Source organism: Zosterops lateralis (assembly GCF_965231275.1).
Source record: "Zosterops lateralis genome assembly, chromosome: Z".
Lineage (NCBI taxonomy): Eukaryota > Metazoa > Chordata > Aves > Passeriformes > Zosteropidae > Zosterops > Zosterops lateralis.
The window spans coordinates 79543850-79554707 of NC_139800.1; the positions used below are offsets into that span (position 1 = coordinate 79543850).

Below are 10858 nucleotides of genomic sequence, written 5' to 3' on the forward strand. Positions count from 1 at the left end.
TAGAAGTGCCAGAGAATAAATTAGTATTTTCAAATCCTTCCAAACCAAGTTATTTCCCTAGACATAATGACCATGATAATGATAGAAGTACATTCCTAAAAATTGCAACACTAATAGGTAGATACCTATTCCTGGAATCAAAAAGTGTTTGCAAGTTCCTGAAAGCAAGAGTTAGTATAATATCAGCAGACATCTTGTTTAAAAAAAATTAAAAATTCGCAAAACCAGACATTAATATGGTCTACAATGTCCATTAAATGGATAAATTAAAAAAAAAAATCACTGGAAAGTAGCCAAGGATTACAGTAACAACAATTCTTCCTTTTAATAAACCTCATATGAATGTTTCAAGGATCAGAGTTCATTTCTCTGTACGAGTGTACAGGAAGGGGACAGCACAGCCAGACACTGACTCAGGACTCGGTAAAGTCACTTGGGTGAGAAGTCATCCATCAGAATGAACGAGGAGCAGGAGTTGGAGCAGGTCACTGGAGACTCTGTGGTGATGCTGCCTTTAGTCAGGGAATCAGAGGAAGAGCCAACACTGCTGCTGCTCCCATCCAGAATATCAGAGGACAGGCTGGGGAAAGGGAAGAAGGTCCTTTAGTGCAGGGGCACGAGGCTCTGAGCAAAGCTGACGAGCTTCCCCCTTGGACAGGATTTGTAGGAGACCTATACTACCACTCAGTCTTTACTGCAAGACTGGCAGCCCTGAAAACTCCTTGTTTTCTGTAGCATGTTAGAGAGATTCATGCTCCTCACGGGAATGAGGAGCAGAATTATTGGGTTTTTTAACATGCAGAACAAATTATGAAGTTGATTTTAATCAGATGTAGAAAGGAGGTGACAACAAATAAGTACAAAACCTTAAAAAACTTATAGTAAAGGAAGAAGAATTAATTAATCAGCAATGCAGCAAAGATGTCTTTAATTAGCTGGTATGCTCTTTAACACGGCACTACTCAAAGCAGGACTGAGACCTATTTTTCCTCACAGAATTCCTGTGTTTGGATTTGAAGTCTAGATACAAGATCCCAGAGGGCGCATAAATAGATGCTTTTGCAATTTAGGGGAAAGCAACATGGAAAAAACCATCTAAATAGTTTCAAGTCTGTAGGTAAACTGAAATTATAGTAATGACAGTTGATATTTTTGAATACTTAGTATCTGACTCAACACAAAAAGACCTTGGTATTTTATGATCGTAATAAAGATTGTGATAAAAAAAGATATCTCTAAAAATCATGAACTTAGGGACAAGAACAATTAAGTACTCACACACGTTTTGTAAATATTCAGCAAAGTGCCACAGACACTGTATGACCACTGCCTACAACATATTGTAATGATGAAGCAAAGTAACTTTGCTTATGAATCAGCAGAGATTTTGTAACAATTATATTCAGTGTAAAAGCTTTGAAACACAAAATCTAGGCTAGAGCCTGCTCAGGAAGAATTGATCAAAGGCAAAGGACCATTGCCACAGGACACCACCACAGGACAGCTCCCATTAATACCCATCTGCAAGACACACACAAAGTATTTTTTTTCTCGGAAAAAAAAAAAAACAAACTAGAAAGCTTGTGATAAATGCACATTCCCTGTTTTGGCATTTCAGGGCACACGAAATATTTTACCATGAACTGAGATCTGTCAGATGTGTAACATCTGGAGAAAGCATGTTGGTTGTTCCTTGGAAAAGTCTCTTTGGCTGACTTTCAGACTCCATTTCACCTAAGGAAAACAGTGTAAATAATCAAAACTCACTTGAGCCTCTGAAATATCCATTTAATACTTGTCTGTTATAAGATAAAGGTTTAACCTACAACACTCCAAGGTTCCATTTGTAACACAAGTGCTCTAATTCACCCAACCAAGCACCTGGCTAAGACATTAATTTGATGATAGCTGTTGTTAGACCATCCAGCCCATCCTTAGCTAAAACTTCAGCAGTATCTGAAGGGCTACAATGATCTCAAAGACATGAAACTTCCTTCTTGTACTGCTATCAGACAAAATAATCTAAAGCAAATTAATGATCATGACTTAGTTTGAAGTAACAGATGAGATGGGGTAACTGACATAAATCAAAATATGAAGTTTGAAATGGTGATTATGAAAATAAGAATGGCAGCTGGGTTCAGCTTCACCCTCCCCTGTACAAGAAATTCTAATGCATGGGTACACTTTTACAGGAAAGCTGAATGGAATAAATCTGTCACGTGGAAGCATTTCCACTTACTCATCGTGGATCAGACTGTCTCTGTACCTGTAACCATCTACAGACATTAAGAGATTAAATATGATGGGGAGAATTCATGTAATCTGTGTAGTATAATCTGCTGTGAGAATGAGCTGGTTCACTAATAGCTGCTCTACAACAGATATTTGAAAATAGCATGAACTTGAAAATTAAAAAAAACCCTCTCACCTACGGTATATTTTCATTCTTACTTGGGGGGGAAAAAAATCATGAAATGGTAATAATTTTTCTGGCTTTTTACCTACACTTTGCAGAGTCAGTTTGAAAACCTGAGAGAGGTTAAGCATTATAGAAACCAGCCTATACATTCTGCAATAGAATCACACTGCTGCATTTTATAGAAGACTGGTAACTTCCAAAATTTTCATTTCCTTCAACCCACAGGGATACATTCCTGTCTTAAGGCAAGGAATAACTGGTTCTAGAAGCAGAATGGGAAAAACACATTTATATAATACTTGGTCTTGCAGAAAAATGAACAAAACACCAACTTAGATAACACTTTAGCCCCTTACATTTCAGAGAGACAAATCTGCACTGCTACAACACATTGCAGAGTCCACCAGTATTAATTCCCTATGGCAGTGAAAAGTTCTTCAGTTCATGGCTTTCCTTCTCCTACTATAAATCTACTGCTAAAATTCAGAAAAAAACAGGAAGAGAAAGTAAGTTCATTTAAATGGATTTGATGTTTCAAAATTAGGCAGCATTTTGAAAATTCCTTGATATTTCAAGTAAGAAAAGGAAAACTCGTATCTCCACTTGGTAAAAGATGCTCCATGGGAGGATGTAGATTTGGTGAGGAAAGGCCTCTCTCTCTACCTGCACTGCTTTTACAATTTGTGTAAAGTGTAACTGTGGATATTTACTCCTTATTCATCATTCAGCTTAATAAACTTCTGCTCAATTTTAGTGTCTTTAAAATTGACAGAAAATAAAAGCCAAGGGAGAAGTGACATCTATGAGAAAACTTGTCTCTCTCCTCTGTCAAATCAATATCAGTCAGACAATGCTCTTTATCTGACAGGACAAGCAGGACTAAAAAAAAAAAAAAGCCAAACAACAAACAGCAAATTTTCTCAAAGCCTAAATGTAAGCCCTGTACAATAAAAGGATGTTTTTGGTGCAGTTAAGAATGCCTAAGTTAAAAAAAAAAAAAAAAAAAAAAAAAGGCAGAAAGGATAAGCACAGCTAAAGGCACACTCTAAGAGCATCCCATTCTTTCAGTTCTACTGTGGAGATTTGTTTGGAGATGTTACTTGTAAACCTCTAACATGGAACAGTTCCAGGAAAGAATGCATTTTCCCTCCTTCAGGAGGAAAGGGCACTGATCTTTTCAATTTCTCTAAACACTCACCTTCTGAACTTTCAGAGTGAAAACAAACATTCAGTACTAAGTTTAGAAGATACTGCATGATAAGCAACATTCCTGAGATGATCTGAAGGGTGTGCACTGTTCAGTGGTACTTGTAGGAATGTTATGAACATTTGTAAGCTCTGACATTTAATCTGATGTATAATGAAGTTTGCCTCTGTCAAGCAGTAGATGTTTTTAAAGTATTTTATTCCTGTGTTTTAGACTAGCTACTTTACATTGTATTTTTGAGTTATGCCTGGCAAATTCCAATTCACTGTGGATACAAGTGCATTGCATTTACAGAATAACAAAAAATGGATCCAGCTAGAAAACTACACCCGTGGTAAAACATCTGGTAGGGTAAATACACATACCTTTTCTTTTAATAGGGCCAAGAACACTGGGCCTGATACAGTTGATTGGACTTTGACTCCTCCTGCTGAAGAGAGGATACTGAGAGTCAGGCCTGTAAAGATTCCAATTTGCATCAAAACAACACTAGCACAACACATGAAGCATTCTTCAAAACTACTCCTGCACAACTGGAATTCTTGTGGAATCTAAATACACAGATAACACATACAGGCTGCCTGTATTTGATTTATTTTTTGATATAAAACTAATCTGCTGACAAAGTTAATTTGAAAAACCTGAGAACTTCCCCTCAAGTTACCAATTCTAGTTTAAAGCTGACACAAGCTCTCTAAGAGCACACACACATAGAGCTGCCATTGGTAAAAGCTGAACTTTCAGAGCATTTTTATGTGGCAGTGCTTCAGCAGGTGTAAAACTCAAGTCTCTTTTAATGCCCTAACATCAACTTTAATTAATCTTTGGCTTAAATGCCAATGTTAGCACAACAGACACTGATCACTTACTTGCAGAACCGCCTTGTTGGACTGGGAATAGGGCTTGGAGGTAATCCATTGCTGCTCACAAACATTTGCAATGATGGTGAAAAACATTGCTGCAAGAAGTTCAAATGAAGATAGTTCAGAATCTCCCTCAAAATACTCACATGTTACACTCCACCCTCCAAAACAAACATCCCTTCTTCTATTCCCTTTTTATTCTTAAAGAAAACATAGCAACAGATGACACAGATTATCAAACAATCTTACAGGTATTAGAATTTAACTTACAAAAACATACAGGCCCATGGAATTCTGCTCAGATTAAGCTAAAATTGAAACCCACAAGAGAAGTAAAATTGAAATAGACACTGTTCTCTATATAAGAGAATTGTTTCTGTTCTTTGTTACATTTAGAAACAGTAGCACAGTACTCAGGACTTACGTCTATCAAGGAGCTTGTTAAACAGTTAAGTTTACTCAAAATACTTCCAGAAAAACTGACAATATTCCAGACTAAAACAGGACATTTAGCTCTGTGATTCTGCAGCTAATTTGATCTTAGCCCATGAATGCTTCTAACTCAATACATAAATCTTTCTGTCAATTTATCTGCTGGTGCTTTACATTCAGAATTCCAAAGGTACAGCACCAGTGTTTTCCCAGGAACAGCTTTAGCCAGCACTCCAGGTGGCTGTTACATGCACCAATCTGGCAGGAGCCCACAGACTGCTCCTTTTTCTGTGCAAAAGCAGAATCACACAGGAGGGCACAAACAAGGTCAAGCAGCCCATCTTTAAACCCAGGTGCCAGTTTCTCTGTGCTACATTCCAGTTTTCCAGTCCTCACTGGAAAAGCAGTTTATCTAACATCCATCTCTTTCTCTGGCATCTGTCACCACTTTTCAGCACAAGTTCAGCACATCCAACTCCTCCTTCAGAGTGCATTGGTGCCTTCCTTTCCATAACTGATGGACACATTTTCATCTCTCACCACGCAGATTTGCAGTCAATTTTGGTCCTCCTTCCCCAAAATCCCCCCATTTCTGCACCTGGAGATCCTGTCCATGACTATTTTCATGACCTCTTCCAGCTTCCCTAGAATCAGAACCCCAGCCCACCTGAACACTGCACAAACAGCAGTAACTGGAAACATCCTTAAACTCTGCAGGCCCCCAGATGGCAGCCATTGGATTCTAAGAAATCAACAACATATGGATTTGGCTTTTTTAGTGCTTGTTTTGTTGTCTTGTTCAGGGCTCTTTTAAATTATGGAAAAATTGTGAAGTTACACGTCTTGACAGTTCAGCTTGGTCTAGAATTCTGAAATATTGTCTCAGTTTGGTATTTCACTTATCCTACCTTTCCTATTCCTCTTGTAGGTGAAGGTGCAGGTGAAACTGGAATGAAGTCTATTCTCTTTGGGGAAAAAGACTTCTCAGACTTGTCCAAGTCATTGTCGCTCTGTGAATACAAAGTTTCAGACTTAACACTGGCAAGGACATCACCCTGAAATCCAAGGCACAACCTTCTGATGGAAAGTCATTGGGTCAAATGCACAAAGTATCTAAAGCAGATGAGCTTAAATTCTTCTAAATTATTTTCACAGTTAATTCCTCTCTTTCCCTTAAATTTGTCATTTCAGTGTAAAAGTAGAATTAAATAGGAAACATCTATAAAAAGATTACCAGGCTCAAGCTTTCCTCCCATGACTGGCTTATCTGCATTGCTGTCTGCACTTCCCTAGAATACAAAAAACCCCATCAGTACCTACAAAGAGGATAACTCTGGCTATTTTATCACCTTCTTTCAGTAACACTCACCTTTCATGTGCTGCTTCTCTGTTCATTAAATCCACTCCTTCCTCCTGCAAGAGATAAATGTTGTAAGTTTCCCTGTAACATTTGATTCACCACAGGTGATTCAAATAATACTCATGATTCCCTTATTTGCCATCAGGATTGAAATATGAACAGCAGAACTACTACAGAAAGACAGGACAGCCACCAGCGCAGCTCACTGCTTCTCTGAAATCAAATACTTCAAAAATGCAAGGTAGCTTAAACACAACAATCAGCCTTGCAAGGCCACTTCCCTGTTGAAATTTAGTCTTAAGAAATATTCTGTTTTCTTTAGTTCTTGAAAAATTCAATAGAAAAAAATAGAAAAAATAAAAAGAAACCCCCACTGTGCAAGTACTTCAATATCCTACAGTACTTTTCATTCTGTAACTGAACACACAGATAAAAACTCCACTTACCCTTCTGATCTGATGAAGTCGGCTGCTAGGAATACGAATAGGAGATGATGACAAGAACTGGGGAAAAAGAGTGACAGCCACAATGATTAAATCACACACAACTGCTTGCATACACACTATTTACTGTCAACTACATTCTTAGGGAGTTCAAAAACAGAAAACTCCCTGAGAATGTGTAGAGCTGCACAACTACATGTGGATGACTCAAACAATGTTACAAAAAAGCAAGCACTGACCTCCGCAAGAAAAGACTTGTTCTATCACTCACAAATTCCTCGTTTCACTCAGCAAGTGGCACGGATCTGACTTGCAGGCAGATACTGCTCAGCATCTCAAGTACACGAATAGCTACAGATGCCACTTAGACAAAGGAGATACTACAAATGAAACTGTGATTGTTACAAAATCCCCCACTGCCCAGGATATGACACACTCCTGGACGGCACCTTACACAACCAGCTGGCTACTGTAAAGGAGAAATCTCAGTCTTGAACAATACTCCCTGAAGCTGAACTTCTGCAATTTTTCAGTTGTGTGCAACTTTATGCATCTGACTCCTGTGGAACTCCAACACCACATAGAAATGGGTCAATAGTTCCCACTAAGGATGGCCATGTGTCCAATGTCACACCTTGTTGATCAGCTCCAAAATTCTGGATTCTTAAGAAATCTCACAACAGAAGACTTTGAATTAAAAATCCCTGTCACCTTTCCTGAACAGAAGACATAGAGGAAGCTTACGTCAGGACTTCAAGGTTTTGAGAAAAGCAATATTTAATCTTCACTACCCTCAGACAAGACAGAAAAATTTCAGTGGAAGGAGCACATAAATCCCCCACATGACAAGGAGAGAGCAGAAAAAAAAAAAAGAAATGCAACACCTTTGAAAAGTTAAATAGCTGCATTATTGTACACTACCAGGCTTACACAGAGAGCAACAAATAAATTCCTCTTACTTCAGTGATTTTCTGCACTCTAGTGCTCTGCCTTTGCCATAAAAGAGCACTATGTCAAACAGGCCAAAAAAGTGTGACTCTCCCTCTTCCATTTTCACAACAAAGTAAAACACCCTTTCAAGACTTTTAATTCTGAAAGAATCTTACTCTTTTAACACAGTCAGGCTTAAGTTAACTTTAAAACTGGACTTAATATGGGGAGTCACACACAATGTCAACTATTCTTGTCTTCTTGGGGACACACTGTCAACATACCAGTATTATTTCATTACAGGTTGCAGTTAGAGGTGAAAAAAAATGCTTATTCTGCAGCCTAGAAGCTTGCTAGGATACTTAGTGCAAACACAAATCAAGTTTAACTTCATTTCTCTACTCCAATTACCCCTCGTTGTGTGTAAACACGACATGCTCGAGATTCCTCACCATTCCATGACGGCTCATAACTGTTGTGCTGTTCCTGCGAGTCCGCAACACGTAAGGCTGAAACACCTGGGAGTTGTCACTGCAGGGGGGAGAAAACAAAAGTTTTGTGAACGGCGGCTCTTTGGGGGCGCGCTTTACTTAAAGCTCTGCAGCGCTGAAAACATGATTTTACTCGAGCAGGAGCACTGGTGGGATAGCGGCGAGCATCCTGCGTGAGCAGAGGGGGAACAAGGGGGGCCTGGGCGGCGCAGGCCCGCGAGCAAAGGGACGGGATGCCCAGGCCGAGGGACACGATGCCCAGGCCGCGGAGGGAGCGCCGGGCCTGCCGAGGTCGGCGGGCAGAGGGGACCCCGGGTCTGGACGAGCCGAGCCGAGCCGGGCCGGGCCGGGCCCCTCACCTGAGCCCGTGGATGAGCGGGGCGCTGTTGGACCGCCTCAGGCCGCCGCCCTCGCCCGGGCCCGCGGCGCTCCCCGGCGGCAGCTCCAGGTCCAGCTCCATCTTCTCCTGAGCCATCGCGGCGGCGGCTCCGGCTCCCCCCGCCCCGCCGCGGCGCCCATCCACTGCCGGCGGCCGCCGCGGCTCCTCGGGCCGCCGCTGCCCCGGCCCTACAGGCCCCGCGGGCGGCGCCGCGGGCTCAGCCCGGGGGCGCGCCGGGCCCGGCGAGGGGGGCGGCCGCAGCAGCGCCGCATCCCGGGGGCGGCCCGGGGACAGCCAATAATTGCTCCAGCGGCCGGTGGCGGTGCCGCTGCCCGCGGTGGCGGAGGGACCGCTCCCGCCGCTCCCGGCGCTTCCCTCGGTGCCGACCGCGCTCCGCGCCCGCCGCCGCCGCGTACTGCGCATGCGCGGGGACCGGGGCGCAGGCGGTGCCTCCCCGCCCGGCAAGGCGCATGCGCGGTGGCTCCCCACCCCGGCACTGCTTTAGCAGCGGGAGAGCTCCCGACAGCCCCCGGGGGCGCTGAGCGCGCTGATTGGCTGTGGGAGGAGCGTGTGTGTGTTTGAAACGCCGCAACGGTCGCTAGGACGCGCGCGCCGAGGGGGCGGGGCCGGGGCCGGGGCCGGGGGCGCGGCCTGCGAGTCCCACCCCGGCCACAAACCAGGAGCCTTTTTCCCGTCTTGGTGCGAGAAGGTTTAACAACCTCCTTCAAGGTTTGGTCCTCTCCCACCTAAGTCCCTCAGGCTTTCCCAGTGTTCTCCCCAGCCTTCCCTAGCTGCTGAAGCACTTTCCAGGGCTTTGATTGCAATGAAAGTCTGCTCAGGTTTCAGCAATCTGGCATAAAATTCATTAGGAAATGTGATCCTAATTCTTGACTGTATTCAGGTTTGAGACTGGCCTGGGCAAACCCACTCCAGGTGATCAAAGCATCAAAGTTTGTGCTTGCTTTGCAGTATTTTTCTGCAATAGGTTGCATCATGCATATTTGTCTCTTACATGCAGGGAGCTTCGGGGTCTTTCCGAACACTAAATTTAAAATGGTCCTCATTTTCTCTTGGGATAAAACAGTTCTTTTGCCACAGTGCTAGGTGTTGAAACTCTTAAGATAGAAAAGTTAGGATTTTTCAACATTTCAACTACCTTAGTTGGGAACACGTCTAGATTAATTATTCCCTTATTTTAAAATGATTGAAGATGGGTGCTTCTAGATAACTAATTGGAATTCTTGTTTCTGTACCGTAATATTAATTATGATACCTCCTTGCATTTTTTGTTAATGAAGACTGACTTGAGCATATTCCATTTTTCTATGTTTGGTGACTCTGTGTCTCATCAACTGTTGTTGATACTTACATTTCTTCCACTGAAATGGTACTATTGGAGAAGACCTTTGGGCTGACATGCACAAAGATGCATGGAGTTGAGTTAAAAGACTCATAAGATTACATTTAAAATATTTACAGGATTTTTTCAATATGTATTTATATTGAAAAAAAAAAAAAAAAAAAAAAAAAGAGAAAAAATCCTTATCTTGTATTACTGCAGAGGAGAAGCACCTTTCACAGCCCTGTGCCCCTCACACTATGGCCTATCACAGCTGGAAATGACACCCTTCTGTGAGGTGATACAGAATTGCCATCTCCTGCAAAGACTGAGAACATAAATATCTAAATAATTTTGCTCAATTTCTAATAATTATGCCCAGTCTGAATCACTGGAAAATTAGGACCTGCAGCTGCAAAAGGAATATACTGTTAGTCACCACTGCTGCCATTCTCTAAAAGCAATGTGGCACTTTTACAGGACCTGTACCATTCTCTTTGTCTGGTGCTTCAGCACAAGCATTTCACAGCTTGGAACAGCTTCCATACCTTCATTTTCCATGGCCAGAATTGCCTAAAAGCAATTCAGCTGGAAGTTCTGAGCAAAACTTCTAGCTCTGAACAGAAATTTCAGAAATATGCTGGTTCTCTTAATAGGAAAGCCACCCACAGGATCTGACTACAGCACTGAACTATGTGGATTTTGCTATTTATTTTTATTGTGGAGTTATTATATTATGTCCTTGCCACTAAGGGCAGCAAACAGTTTCAAGTGCCATGTACCAGGATATTGTTAAGGAAAAAGCCAACAATATCCAAAATGTGTCTGAGAGCTCAAAAACATCCTCTCCATGTCCTCAAATTTTCCAGTGCCAGGCACATCATCCTACTGTCTGACCAGGATTTACTGTAGCCAAGAGAACTTTAATGGGAATTTATGTACAAAGGAAAGAGGGGACTGTCAGGGTGACCCTCCAAAGGGCTGGGGAGGGT

At 42.1% G+C, this 10858-nt stretch overlaps 1 protein-coding gene across 1 annotated transcript; it reads right to left on the minus strand.

Moving 5' to 3' along the window:
• On the minus strand, nucleotides 1-8638 carry PABIR2 (PABIR family member 2). The gene is made up of 10 exons (XM_083882880.1): nucleotides 8508-8638; nucleotides 8110-8188; nucleotides 6731-6787; nucleotides 6294-6337; nucleotides 6159-6213; nucleotides 5833-5934; nucleotides 4499-4587; nucleotides 3995-4059; nucleotides 1638-1734; nucleotides 1-580 (listed from the first exon to the last, which is right to left on the minus strand). Exons 1-10 carry the CDS (start codon nucleotides 8621-8623, stop codon nucleotides 430-432), a joined length of 855 nt encoding a protein of 284 aa, XP_083739006.1. The 5' UTR covers nucleotides 8624-8638; the 3' UTR covers nucleotides 1-429.
• Nucleotides 8639-10858: the final 2220 nt, after the last annotated feature.